General features: G+C 37.3%; 2 protein-coding genes across 3 annotated transcripts in view; both read left to right on the plus strand.

Moving 5' to 3' along the window:
- The first annotated feature begins 185 nt into the window (after nt 1–185).
- Nucleotides 186–3,519, plus strand: tmem169b (transmembrane protein 169b). Its single transcript, XM_024286443.2, has 3 exons — nt 186–405; nt 869–1,250; nt 2,227–3,519. Exons 1-3 carry the CDS (start codon nt 379–381, stop codon nt 2,859–2,861), a joined length of 1,044 nt encoding a protein of 347 aa, XP_024142211.1. The 5' UTR covers nt 186–378; the 3' UTR covers nt 2,862–3,519.
- Nucleotides 3,520–7,056: 3,537 nt separating this feature from the next.
- xrcc5 (X-ray repair complementing defective repair in Chinese hamster cells 5) overlaps nt 7,057–14,295 on the plus strand; it is an 8,612-nt gene continuing 1,373 nt past the window's right edge. The window contains exons 1-19 of one of the 2 annotated variants that reach the window (XM_024286449.1): nt 7,057–7,160; nt 7,474–7,587; nt 7,680–7,863; nt 8,815–8,863; nt 8,959–9,081; nt 9,188–9,367; nt 9,478–9,592; nt 9,844–9,982; nt 10,087–10,199; nt 10,674–10,736; nt 10,827–10,964; nt 11,062–11,152; nt 11,883–12,013; nt 12,845–13,041; nt 13,192–13,282; nt 13,391–13,460; nt 13,615–13,724; nt 13,921–14,017; nt 14,173–14,240. In XM_024286449.1, the coding sequence (XP_024142217.1) occupies nt 7,146–7,160; nt 7,474–7,587; nt 7,680–7,863; nt 8,815–8,863; nt 8,959–9,081; nt 9,188–9,367; nt 9,478–9,592; nt 9,844–9,982; nt 10,087–10,199; nt 10,674–10,736; nt 10,827–10,964; nt 11,062–11,152; nt 11,883–12,013; nt 12,845–13,041; nt 13,192–13,282; nt 13,391–13,460; nt 13,615–13,724; nt 13,921–14,017; nt 14,173–14,240 (2,088 nt within the window). In that variant the 5' untranslated portion in view covers nt 7,057–7,145. The remainder of the gene's footprint in view (nt 7,161–7,473; nt 7,588–7,679; nt 7,864–8,814; nt 8,864–8,958; nt 9,082–9,187; nt 9,368–9,477; nt 9,593–9,843; nt 9,983–10,086; nt 10,200–10,673; nt 10,737–10,826; nt 10,965–11,061; nt 11,153–11,882; nt 12,014–12,844; nt 13,042–13,191; nt 13,283–13,390; nt 13,461–13,614; nt 13,725–13,920; nt 14,018–14,172; nt 14,241–14,295) is intronic. The other variant, XM_036209622.1, reaches the window with a different exon arrangement.

A 14,295-nucleotide genomic window follows, 5' to 3' on the forward strand; every position in this document is an offset into this window, starting at 1 on the left:
GCATTCATACACTTAAATGTGTGCTAAAGCACCCTAGTTTTCCAGGAAAAACACAAATCATCCCTTTAAAATGTATTGTGTTCTGGCTGCTGGGGCGTACAATAAACCTGTGGACAAAATTACCAGTATATAATCTGGATTTAGTGTCTGTTAATCCCTGAAAGCCATCATTTCTGTCTCGGGGCAGCGCAGATCGTGATGTGTCGTGGGGGTTGCTGGGACAGGAGTTACAGAAGGGGCGGGGCTAGTGCTATTCCGGAAATGTCTTTACGCCGCGCATCTGTAACGTCCAAAGCGCAGCGCTGGGATGTGTGTGTGTATTTCAGCAATGTGGTACACGGATCCGGTGATTGATTCATCTTTGGCCCAGATTTTTCTATGCGATTTATAGCCGTTTTGTTAAAGGTAAGGCTGCATTTGAGGGTAAATCGTTTTGTTTTGATTCCGGCTGGTGTTTGCAGACAAAAGAGCGGACATGGGTGGGATTTAAATGGGAGGGGATCATCACAGTGAAGGGTTGTGTTGTTCAGAATAATGAAATGTATCAAATTTCTGATAAAATACTGTTTTAATTAAACGTTTTAGCGTAGATGCTTGTAAAGGAGACATATTTCCATTATTCATCCCTCCTCTTTCTCCCTTGCACTGAAAATATCTGGGTGATGATGCTTTGCCTATGTTACATCCGGGCCATTTTCCCTCTCCACACAGATGCCACTTGGATGTTATCATCCGGTGCAAATAAGCAGCTGCATTATAGAGCCTAAATGTTTTGCATATCAACACGTTTGTTCTAATAAATCTGTTTTTTCTGTCTTTTTCCCCCTCTGTTTGCATGTTTGTGTGTCCTCTTTTGCTGTGCTGTCAGTTCTTAGTAAAAAAAAATGTGCAGTCACAGTTTCTCAAGATCTTCTTGTTAATATTCCTATATAGTCAGAGGATAATCCATTACAATCATAGCTTGTTAGTTTGTAAAAACATGGCCCAGATGGAGGGTCCTCAAACTGAAGGGGAAGGCAGCCCTCAGATGGTCTCCTTAAGGTCTGACACCACAGGGAACCACGTGGACGATGGAGAGGTGGCACCATCGATGAGGAGGAAGAGAAGAAAGAAGAAGGAGCCACGTCCAGAATCAATTATTGTGTACCGCTCTGACATAGAGAGGGCACCAGAGGAACAAGGTGGAGAGGATGGGGCAGAGAGGAGCACGGAAGAAGGAGCAAAGTTTCTCCACAGTCCCACAGGCGAAGGTGAGATCAGTACTAAAGCTCATGTTTATAATGAATGAAAAATACATTTAGACTTCCCACTCAGATGAAAATTGTATTTTTTTAATTGTTGTGGCTTTTTTTTTTAACACAATGAAGGAGGTTAATTAAGAAAATTAAGCTCCAAATTGCATTTTTGAGCATTTATTTATTAATTGTGACTGGAAGGGGGGCGGGGTTGCTCCATGCCAACAGACCCCGCCCATAGCTCAGGGGCAAATTTCTGATGAACTGCTGCTGCTCTGTAGAAACTATGTGCAAGAAAACAACATGTCTTCTAATGTTGGCTAAAAATCCCCAAATCCTTGTCCAAAAAAAAAAAAAAAACAAACACTGGAAAGGTTTTTAAAATAGATCAGAAGATGATAGGAGTGGGACTTTAAATAAGAATTTTTAAAATAATTAGGGTTTTTTTTGTTTGTTTTGTTTTATCACTGATATGAATAGTCCCATGAGACTTGAAGAGAATGATATTTCTATGGAGTCTCAAATAAATAAATAAATAAAGTTCATTCATATTCCACCTAAGTGCACAAATTATTTGTGGAAATCAAGAAAGTTCTTGAATAGGAACACCAAGAATTTTTTTTAGGATCGCTCATAAAAATGAAATAAAAACACTCCCAAAAATGAAAGGTGGATTAGGAAGCAGAAATAACTTTTAATTAGCGACATAGCTACTATTTTGAGGCATTGACATGTCATTTTTATCTTGATATCAGATCATATTTCATTCTCCTCCTTTAAAAAGTAGTTAGAAGTTAAATTAATGTATATAGTGTTATTTAAAAGAAGGTTTTTCAGCTTTTTTTTATGATGAGTTTCTAAATTGTTCATAGTGTGCAAATAACAATTTTAACTTGTGGATTTTTCACTTTAGGGTCAATCTCTGACAATTTGTGCACAATATGTGATCTAAAAGTTCATCTTACATTTCCTGTTTATTATTTCTGATCAGGAGAAAGCTGGAGCCTTCCCCCAGACAGCCGCTACGTGACCCTAACTGGAACCATCACACGAGGGAAGAAGAAGGGTCAGGTGGTGGACATACATGTCACTTTAACGGAAAAGGAGATCAGGGATCTGGCTAAATCAAAGGAGCGTCTTGATGCAGAGTGTGAGGCAGGCGAAGGCGCGAAACGTAACTGCACTTTGGGTGTGGGGCGGGGCCCGCACGTGGTCCTGTGGAGCATCTCCTGCGCTCCCATCGTTTTCGTCCTCTCCTTCATCACCTCTTTCTACTACGGCACTCTCACCTGGTACAACGTGTTCCTGGTGTACAACGAGGAGCGGACATTCTGGCACAAGATTACAATTTGCCCCTTTCTAATCATCTTCTACCCCATGCTCATCATGCCCATGGCTGTGTTTCTGGCTCTGTACTCCGCCGTGGTTCAGGTGTCCTGGACCTTCAGCGAGTGGTGGCTGTCGGTGAAAGACCTGGAGAAGGGATTCTGTGGTTGGGCTTGTGGGAAGCTGGGGCTTGAAGACTGTTCGCCGTACAGCGTGGTAGAGCTGCTGGACTCGGACACTGTTTCTGGCACTCTGCAGAGCAAAGCTCCAAGCGAACATGCCCAGACGTCATCAGTTTGAAGGAACAGGTTGCTGCACAAACTCTATTTGGCCTCAAATTTCTAGTTTTCAAATTGAAAAGTCAAGTCTTACCAATAAAACTCAGTTAAAAAAAAATCTTACTTTGGAAATAGTGGATTAACATTTTTTTATGTTTTTTAATGAAATGTCTTGGATAAAGCTGCAGTGGAATAATCAGAGGATTGTGTTTACCAGGGTATTTTAAAGCTGCTCCTCTACGTTTTCCTGCAAACACTGCCTGAACTGTTCTTGTGTTTGTAAATGTTCCCACAGACCACATCATTGTTGTATTTTAGCAGGAGAGTCACGATAGCTCCAAATGTTCAACAATACTGGCCTTGGCTTGCAATGCCAAGCTGAGAAGACTGATACAAACTATACTAGGAGTTTACACAAACTTTCACCTCCTCTGTAAATATTCCTACCTAACACTTTGTGTTCACTGTCTTTTTCTGTCTATTCCGGAAGATTTAATCGCTAAAAATTGCACTATGAGTAGTCCAACTTTGACTAAAAGAAAAATGTTCCAACATGTTAATTCCCCTGTTTTATTTAATTTTTTTATTATTATTATTAACAAAACACACAAAAAAGACTGAATAATGTTTGTCATTCTTGTTTTTACCCATGATAGCATAACTTAAAAGCTTTTAATAATAAAAGTTCTTAATCGCTTTGTTGCTCCTTCATTGAAGATTAATAAATGTTCTACACAAGGTTGAATGATGTTATAACTGAAGCTCTAAAAAGATCAGACTCCAAATGGTATATTGTTAAATATTTTGAGGAAAATGTATCATACAATGGAAAAAAAAACGTATGTTAAAGTTAAAGTTGTCACACATCAAGGTGTTTGAAATGTGCTCTCTGCGTTTGACCCATCCCTTGGGGGAGTGGTGAGCTGCAGACACAGCCGCAATCAAGGATCACTTGGTGGTTTAACCCCTGAATCCAACCCCTTAATGCTGAGTGTCAGTCATTGGGCTCCATTTTTAGAGTTTTAGATACAACTCGGCTGAGGATTTGAACTCACGACCTTCAAGTCTTATGGCGGACACTCTACCACAAGGACACTGACCGGTTTAACTGAGCAAACAATGTTGTGTTGTTGGCCTTCAAGGTTCCAAAAATAATTGGAGGTGAATCATCTCAAAAAGAGAGGAACGTAGTTCACAAGTACTTTTTTTAGCTAAGTCCAAACTGCAGACACTATGATGACCTATTTTTCCCCATGAAGAGACAAACCTCTGCACTGTCAGTAATAACATTTTGCGCTTTCAGTCAATATTTTTGTGCCATTTTTGCACCACATTGATTCTCTGTCCATGTGCATCAAGCACTATAACAATCTAAGTTCTATTTCTGATGTCCATCTTCTATACAACTTTAATGGTTTCAGATCAGTTTGTGAAAAGCATCTACAAATGTTGGAGCACTATAGCTAAACATAGAAAATGATACAAATGAAGTGAGATTCATAGAAAATGTTCTAAAGCCACAGAAGAACCTGAGATTAAACATTGTGAAGGCAAAGTTGCTCAAACAGCTAAATCGACCCTTTCTAGAACTAAGAAAAACATGTTCACGTGGTAAAAACTATTTCAAGAATTATAGGAGGAACATGTTTTCTCAGTAATGTGCATCCCTCAGTCAGCTTGATCTTTTATTTGATAATTTCATTTCCCTTTGTTTTAACTCAACGTATTTACTGTAAAACAATGCATTGTCACAAAGTACATAATTTTTCAGGGATTTTCCAGTTCACTTACTCTCATGGATGAAAAAGCATGATCTTTGAGTCTTTACATAATTTTACATTCAATTCTTTGTGTTTGCAATTTTAAAGGGCTACTTTTTTTATTACTTAACATTGGGAGTAGTTTTCATCTTTTTTACTAATCACAACAATTTAACAATATTTAAAACCTTTTTTTTGTTTGTTTTACTGTTGCTGATATATTTTAATGTAGGGAGTCCTGTATGCAACACATTACCATATGATGTAACCCATTCAAAATCCAAAATTCACTAACATTTTTATTAAAAAAAGACAATAATTTGTTGTTTATCGATATTCAGTAAAGACTACGGTAACTCCAAAGGAAGTTTCTTTTCTTTTTTTTTTTACTTTATTGAACTTTTTTGCAGCACATTAAACATTAACATAAAGAAGAAACAAAAAATGTATAAGAATAAGAAAAAAAAACATAACATACCAGGGGGGTGATAATTACAGTTTTCAGAAAGATGTTACATTTCACAAAGGGATCATAAAAAATGTTGAGGGTGGGAGTTTCTGGAAACAGTCGAAACATAAGATTCAATCTCTTTCATCAAAACAGGGAAAACAGTTAACTGTGCATGAATTTAGACCAATGAACATGACATTTCATGAGGAGAATGACATTTATTTCAAAAAATGTATTACAGTCTGCTAAAAGAAACAACAACAGACAGACAGAACTTGTCTATTTTAGGGTGAAATAATCATTTACTTTCATATGGATTGAGTTACATAATATTTGTGAATAATCAAAGTTGCAAAACAGATTTCAGAGTGATAATTATAGAATGTACAGTTGGAGTTGTTCATAAACCTATTTGTTATTCTCATAATGTGACTGAAAAAAAGTGTAGCTACCTGTTTAGTACTGTGTGCAATTTTGGCATAATGTATTTCAAATAGCAGTTCTCAATAGAATATATTTAAATAATTAGCATACTTTTATCAGTCCCACAGAGAGGAAATTGCTTTATGATGAGAAAGTATTGAATGCTTAGGGTGCATATAAATAATATTGAGAGAGTATGACAATCTCTCTATTTTTTTTTTTTTTGTCAATTTGGTTGGTGCAAAGTTAAAACACTGCATGATTAAAATAAAGAGTTGCATTATATTGTAGAATTTGAATTGTTTGGCATTCATTTTCTTGTCAAGAGTTGTAAATACAGTACTTCTATTTTTTATTCTATTTTATTATTATAATTATTATTTTTTAACTTCTTATGTCCAAGGCTGCTGCAATTTCATTGTATCCCCATGTGCAATGACAATAAACGTTTCTGATTCTGATTCTGATTCTGATCATACAGAAAAGAACATATAATCCATTTTTTATCTAAATTAATTCTTTATAGAGCAAAGACAAAAACAAAAACAATGTGGGATTCTGCACACGGATACAAATATCTTCCTGGTGCTTTAAGCCTGAGGATCAGATTACAAGAGATCCAGGATGTAGCTAACGGGGATCACCATGCATTCTCCTCACAGTAACAAGAGACAAGGAGGGCTATGCTTCTACTTCAAATATGAATAATGAAAGAATGCATCCCACACTTAAAATACTTTTTATCTTATCAAGAATTTGCAATAAAAAACAAAACACAGCAGTCTTTTTGAATTCATTTAACTACCTATGCCAGTGAAAAATGCATCAACAATTTTGAAGCCTACAGAGAGTGGGGTTTACCACAAACTACCTTTAGAATTTGAGACTAAAAAGGACGGAATGACCAGCAAATAGTCCAGAGTATTCAACAAAACTTTGAAGGTCAATTTGTGACAAACACTCTTTTTTTATTCATTTTTTTTTTCTTAGATTAGACCAGACAAAACAACATACAAGGAACACATTGTGCCATGCAAATTTTTGTCTTGTGGGGGCAATAAATTGAATCAATTTGTTCCAAATTTGACAAAATGTCTTGAACCCTTAATTGATATGTCACTTTTTCCATCCTAAAAATCTCCATAATCCTGATAATCTTGATGGCATAGTAAGATGTTAGGCATCATCAGTAGAAGAGATTTGGCAAGATTTTTCATGTGCACAGCCTGCAAATCATCTTATGTTTATGTGTAAGATTATATGGGTTAAGATATGTCGGTATAATCACAGATAAATAATAAACCAGTGTTAATTTTATTAATATTTTCATAAATAATTAGAAAAAATAAATGAAAAACATAAGTAATACTTGTGGGAAGATTGTATTATTAATTTATTTTTCAATGGTTTTGGCCCATGGAGGGCGGAACTTGACCTAGATCTAATTTAAAAGCATAAGTCTACTTTTCCTGGCTTTATCCTATAGCTAAATCTGAGTATTGCAGATTTACAAGTTATTTTAAGATGGTAAACGACAATTTACTTAAAGCAATTCAATATAAAATGGTAAGGTATTCATTTTGTAACTAGGAACTGTTTTTGCAAGAAGAGCTTGTTTCCCTCCGGAACCAAAACAACGTCACACGTCTGCTCTGGAGGAGGGAAACTGAAGATGGCAGGTGCTAAAGTAAGTTGTTTTCTTTAGCGCTATTCAAAACTCAGTGCTGTAAAGTTTATGTTTGAAGATAACGTTTCATAAATTAAGTTTAAGGGTACTAAGAAACAAAAATATATAAATTTATTTCATTGAAAAGTAGACGGATTTAACTGCCCTGACATGTTGAGACTTGTTAGGATAACTGACTCTAGCACGCCCCCAGTGGCTCCAAACAACATTTAGGTTTTTGTTATAGGCACAAATTCCCTTAAATGTGCTTAAAAACCAACTGTTCGACGGTATGATTGAAAAATATGTTTTATAAAGGCTTTTGCTCCTGCAGTCAGCTTTGGTTCTGTGCATGGACGTGGGCTTTTCCATGTCCAACTCCAGTCCAGGCGAGGAGTCTCCATTTGATCTCTCCAAGAAAGTCATCCAGAAGTTTGTGCAGCGTCAGGTACATGTTTTACACAAACAACCCCTACCTGTGTTCGAAAAAAGGGTTTGTAGAGTAAACTCTAATAAATAAATAAATAAATCTGCTGTCAGGTTTTTGCAGAGACCAAAGATGAGGTGGCTCTAGTCCTGTTTGGCACAGACGCCACCAAAAACCCACTGGAAGAAGATGAGCAGTACCAAAACATCGTCGTGCATCGTCACCTCATGGTTCCAGACTTTGAGCTTTTGGAAGAAATTGAGCACCAGATCCACCCAGAGGGTCAGCAGGCAGACTGTATCTTTTTTCTAAAGAAAAATCTATTGATTATGTTTTTATTAAAGTGAAATATGGGGTATCAGGTGTTATCTAGTTTGTTTTTCAGAGCTCTAAGACCTTGTTAGGTTGCCTAACACGGGTATTTATGGCTGGTTTAGATTTTTATAAAGCAGATAAGTTTCGTTTGATGTCTTTAATATAATCCCACTCTGATCATCTTTTGATCTATTTTAAGTGTCCCTAGTAGTCTTTTAATTATGATTTTGCTGTTTTTAGCCCCATTTAAAAGAAAAAAAAAAGTTTTTTCTAAGACATATTTTCTGCAGAGTGGTAGTAGTTCATTGATAATTTACCTCTGAATTGTGACTGGGAGTGTTGGTATGGAGCAAGTCCCCTTCCACTTCCCATCTTCCATCTGTTTGCATGGTCTTCTGCTAGTTTACAGCCCCCTCCAGTTAATATTACCAGTTTGAGCATTACCAGTTTTCAGCTCAGACTAGGAAAGTGAAGATGTACATGGATGTATTAGTCTATAAGTGAATGCATCAGAATGGAGTGGAGCAGGGAGCTTGTGGCCTACCGATTGTAGCTTCTGTGTCCCAGCTACAAGCTTTTTCAAATAGAATTTTTTTTGTCTACTCCTTATTCACAATGATTTGAATACAAATTTTTCTGAAGTGCAATTTCAAGCTTAATTGTCTTTATATGTCTTCCATCATGAGAAAAATGGCACAAGAAAAATGCTAAAAACACAATTAGCATCAAAGGGGGTCTTTAAGCTAACAAGCAATGCTATTTTTCAGTCAATCAATCAATTTTCATTTAAAACAAATCATTTTTTCTTCTAATTCAGAGTAAACAATAATAATATTTAAGAAAGATCTGAAGGAGGCCTGTCATGTTTTCTTAGTTGTCCCTCCCGCCTCGCTATGATTGTGTATTACAAGCTCCTTAACTGTTGTGTGACAGGGCTGGATGCCCTTGTGGTCTGCATGGATCTGCTTCAGAAAGAAACTCAGTAAGAAAATTGTTATATGTAATCACACTAACACTCACACAAACTGGATGCCGTTTTGTTGAAGAAATAGCATTGTGATACCTTGTTTTTTTTAGGGGAAAGAAGTGTGATCGTCTAAACATCGTCCTCCTGACTGACCTCTGCACCCCGGCCAGCCCAGATAAACTGGAGGTTATTGTAGAAAACCTGAAGCAAGCGGAAATCACCCTGCAGTTCTTGTAAGAGTGTGTTTTTCAGATTGGAAAAAAATGTAACTTTCCGATTTAAATGTTATGACATTGTCGTTGTTTGTTTCTTCTCTGGCTTTACCTGATGGATTTATAGTTTACCTTTTCCTGTGGAGGACGATGAAGAGGGTGAAGAAGATGGGGAGCATGGAGACCCCGGTCACCCTGGTGCAGGGAAAGGTCTGTCCAGAGAACAGCAGAGTGGGCTGGAGATGGTGAAACACATCATGCTGAGTCTGGATGAGGAAGATGGGCTGAATGAAGTTTACACTTTCAGGTCTACTTTTGTTTTATTGTCGTTTGTATTTTCCCTCATTTAAGCCGCATTGCTCTGTCTATAGAAAAAGTTTGTCTTGTTTTCAGTGCAGTTTTTTTTTACTGTTGCAGGAATGCTATAGAGCAGCTGCGTATGTTTAAGCGCATTGAGAGGAGACCGATGGCCTGGCCCTGTCAGCTCACCATTGGGAGCTCGCTGTCCATTCGTATCGTTGGCTACAAGGCGGTAAGTTAGCCACATTATCACTTATAGGCAAGTTTGACTTAGTCTTCAGTATTTTTTGGCTTTAAAGATCTTTAAATAGATTAATTTAAATAAAGTCACTAATGAGTTTCATATTTTTTTAACCTTCTATTGCATGTTTAAGGTAGCTTATCAATTTAGTGCCATTTTTTTTTTCTAATTTCTATGTTAATTGATGATTCATCAGTAATGGTTTCCTAAAACTTACTTTAAAAGTTCCTTATGGCTTCTAGGTGACTGAGGAGAGACTGAAGAAGATGTGGATCACAGTTGATGCTCAAACCAACAACAAGGAGGACGTGAAGAGAGAGACTGTTTACTGTCTGGATGACGACAATGAGACAGAGGTCCAGAAAGAAGACATCATTCAAGGTGAGGGTGGTATAAAAGCGTGACGTTCCTGCTCGTTTTGTTTTTTAACATGTACTTGAGGTCTGACTTTGGCCTCCGCTTGTAATTCTATCTTCATTTTTCAGGCTTTCGATATGGAAGCGACATCGTTCCCTTCTCTAAAGTTGATCAGGAGCAGATGAAATACAAGCATGATGGGAAGAGTTTTGCTGTTCTGGGCTTCACCAAACAACATCTGGTATTGAGCATATTTGCAGTGACAGTGTGACTCCTACTCTGAATTTACACTAGTCCGTCTCTGTTGCATTACGTCCGTCTCACAACCGTCAGTTAGTTTAAATTCACTCTATTGTGTCTCTGGTCCATCCGCCCTCTCTCCTGCCTCCCAAATGAGTTTTTTTTAAATCCTGGTACTCCGATGTCAGTAGTTTGTCCCGCTCTCTTTGATCATCGAATACGTAAGCAATCAGCTTCCATGCTCTCTCCTTCCTCACTGAGTCCTTGTTAAATGCATGTTTTGTGCTTCCAAAATCAAACTTGACGGTATAAATTTTATAAAACTTTATTTTGAAAGTACAAGAGGCGTCTTTATTTGAAATAATCAACGCAGACATAATGGAGGCGATGTAAACATTCCGATTGATTAAAGTACTTTTGCGTCGGACCAGTGGAAATCAGCGCTTTAGAGCTTAAGCTACATTTTCTTCTACAGGTTTTTCGCCATCAGTTCATGGGATCGCAGGTTGTCAAGATATTTCCTCCCAAAGATGACGAGGTGAGATCTTTGTATAATAGTGTACATATAGTCTATAAATGTACGTTGGTTCTGACTCTTCTAGCTTTCCCTCCTCTTCTCTCTGAGCAGCATGCAGGAGTTGCTCTGTCTGCGCTCATCCGTGGACTGGATGAACTGAAAATGGTCGCGATTGTGCGTTACGCTTATGATCGACGCAGCAACCCTCAAGTGGGGGCAGCTTTCCCCTGCATCAAGCAGAATTATGAGGTCAGACCACAAGCATAAACACTGCCCACCCTGTGTGGATTCAAAATTATTACTACAAATCACTCTCAGAAAACCGTTCTTGTCTTACTCTCTGCAGTGTCTGATTTACGTCCAGCTGCCTTTCATGGAGGACCTCAGGCCGTTTGCTTTTCCCTCTCTTGAAAACAACAAAAAGATTTGTCCTTCAGGTACGACTGGGGTTCTGAATGCTGACCTTGTTTGCTACTCACAATTCTTTACAAAAGAGTGTTTTTCTTTCATAATTTCCAAATATAATTAACATCTAAACAAGATAATCTGGAAGTATCAAACATCATAACCTTAGCTTGAACACAATAGTTTTTAATTTCCCAAAATAATCATGTTGTTTACTGTTTTAAGGCATATTACTTATTAAAACAATCTGAAATCTAGTTTGAAATTAAAGCAGAACTTTCCTGTGAAAAGGTGTTTTTATGTGTGAGTTAATTCTCTCCTTGCATCCTGATTTATATAAAAATAATTGTTTAAAATGTTTTTAAAAAGGGCTCAATCTCCTCTGGATTCAGTTTGGTCTTAGTGATGTTAAAGCTGCTGTTGTCGGCTAACATAAGTCTACATGTGCTCGTACAGACTACATCTTGTGTCACTCTGCAGCTCTGCAACATTTGCATGCCGTTTCCTTTCAAAACTGAAACTACAAGTGGCTGGATTTGTTAATTCAAGCTTGATGTGGCACAAGTGAAGCAATTACCAACATTTTTTCAGAAAATTCATAGTTTAATTTGTAAATGAGAAATATTTCTTTTCTGTTTTTTTCAAAGAAATTCAAAAATAGTTAAAAAATGTTGCCTCTGGGAGGAAAATAAAACATGTGCACTGCAGAAACTGAGGAATAAATGTGCTTTTGTTTTGGTGTTTTGTGTGGTCTCCCTGCAGAGACTCAGCTGTCAGCTGTAGACTCCCTCATTGACTCTATGATGCTGGTAGAAAAAGATGAGAGTGGAGATCTGATTGACCTGCTGAAGCCCCACCACATTCCTAACCCTGCCTTCCAGAGACACTTCCAGGTACTGCAGAGCTGTTTATAGAGAATGTAAATGTCTACTGAGTTTTTGCTTTTTAGAAGGTATTTAAATAAATGCTGTGCCTCAGTTTTAAAAATAAAGTAATTTAGTTAGATCAATAATTCGATTAAAAAGTGGTTTATGCTTTTATGAAAATGTAAAACTATTATCTTGCTTTGTGTGATTCCTGTTTAAACGGGACAAATGCAAAAACTCAAAAAGCAATTTTTGCCCTTTTAATAACTGAAAATGCTAAAGTATTTTCTTGTGGTTTAATTTTTTTAGGTCTGTTAGCAAATATAAATTTGACAAGCTGTAGTGTACAAGATGTTACTAACAGATGCTTTATGCCGTAAGATTTGCTCTGAAATTGAAACGAATCTGCAAAAGGAAAAGTATTAAAACTTTTTCTGTTAAATCATGCAATGCTGAATCATTTTCTTTTATTTATTTGCTTCCTTAGATTTTATTCTTGTTTTGTTTTTAATTATACATGGCATTTAAATTAGTTTAATATGGTTTAATGGGGTTTAAACTACTTTTGCCATACAGGTACACACATTTTTGTTTTCTGGCTGTGTATCAGATGTTACTAATGGTTTCCGTGAAAGGACCATCTGGCGTTTGATGGTCGACCTAAATCTGTAAAATATTTATAGATATCTATAAAATGTCACTGAACCTACCTAGGTATGGATTGTGTTTTTATACAGATTTTAAGGAAGTGATTGATGTCATCTTGGTAGAAAAAAGTATTATCATCCAAGCGACTCGATCTCCAGAAAATGATCCGTCTTTGTGAGTTAAGAGGTCGTCTCTCCTTCCTATCTTCAGTGTCTGCATCATCGAGCAGTGAACCCCGGCACCCCTCTGCCTCCTTTGGAGCCGTGGCTGCAGGCTGTGCTCGATCGTCCGGAGGTCATTAAGGAGCGCTGCCAAGCTTCATTAGAGGAGATAAAGAGGAAGTTTCCTCTGACTGAAGTGGAAAAGAAAAAGAAGTTGAAGACCAGCGCTCAGATTTTTGGCAAAGAGTATGTCTTGAGAAAAAAGAAACTAAAACTTTAAGACTTGACATATTAGAGCCTTCATTCCACCGAAATGCAACATCTGATAAATACTCACTTAACAACAAAATATATACATTTTATGTCTTTAGATATATTTTGTTCTAACATTTGCAGCTCTAATGAAGCAAATGCTGATAAGGGGAAGGAAGATGAAGCAGAGGAGGAGTACAACCTGGCAGACATCGCTGAAGGCTCAGTCACTTCTGTAAGAATTAAAGGGTTTGGAAAACAATTAAAACCAAAAAAATATTCCAACAAAAATGTGCACTATTTAATCCCAAACGATTAACTTTCCATTTCATGAACAAACCAGGTGGGCAGTGTGGATCCAGCTAGAGACTTCCATCTCCTGTTGAAGCAGAAGAGTCTTCCATTTGGAGAAGGTGGGCTTTGTTTTTTTTCTTTTGTAATTTGATCTTTTTCTCTGATCAGCTGTCCTATAAACACTTTATAAAACTCCATTATGACTCGTAGTGACTCATGTTCACTCCCCACAATTATGTTTTTCTCTTTGCGATGACCCTCGCGTCCTTCCAGTTTGCCAGCAGCTGACGCACAGGATCGAGCAGTTGCTTAGCAACAAGAACACACAATACTACATGAAGAGCATCACCTGTATCCAGGCTTTTAGAGAGCAATCTGTTAAGGTAAACAAATATTTACTATCTCTGACTAAGACCTAACCTGACATACGGTGTGAGGGCTTTTTCTTTTAGGATGTCTAGTTGTTTTTTTTTGTTTCTTTTTTTTCTTGCGATTTCAGCAGAGCCCAGTTATTTTTAAATGTGTGCACTCCTCCAACACCCTTGAACGGAATATGAATGTTTTATACTTTTATTTTAGATGGCAAACGCTGATCTGTACAATAGCTACCTTCAGTCCCTGAAAAGGAGCATTCCCAGCAGAGGCCTGGAGGTCTTCTGGGATCTGCTTGTTCAAGGTACGATAAGCCTCTTTTGCTACGGGCTGGAAAGCCTCTCCTTAATTATTCCTCTGCTGAGATGAAGCGAAACCTTTGCATGATTTGAATGCGAAATGACACAGGAGTCACAGCCCAGGTCTCCTCAAGAGTTCAACTTTTTTTAATTTAAACAGACGGCGTGACTTTGATCAGCAATGAGGAGGTTTCGGGAAGTTTGATTTCAAAGAATGAGGCCAATGAGGTAAATCTATATGTGAAATACATTAAATACATGTATTTAAAGTTAATATTTTTTT

Source organism: Oryzias melastigma, linkage group LG21, assembly GCF_002922805.2.
Source record: "Oryzias melastigma strain HK-1 linkage group LG21, ASM292280v2, whole genome shotgun sequence".
Taxonomy (NCBI): domain Eukaryota; kingdom Metazoa; phylum Chordata; class Actinopteri; order Beloniformes; family Adrianichthyidae; genus Oryzias; species Oryzias melastigma.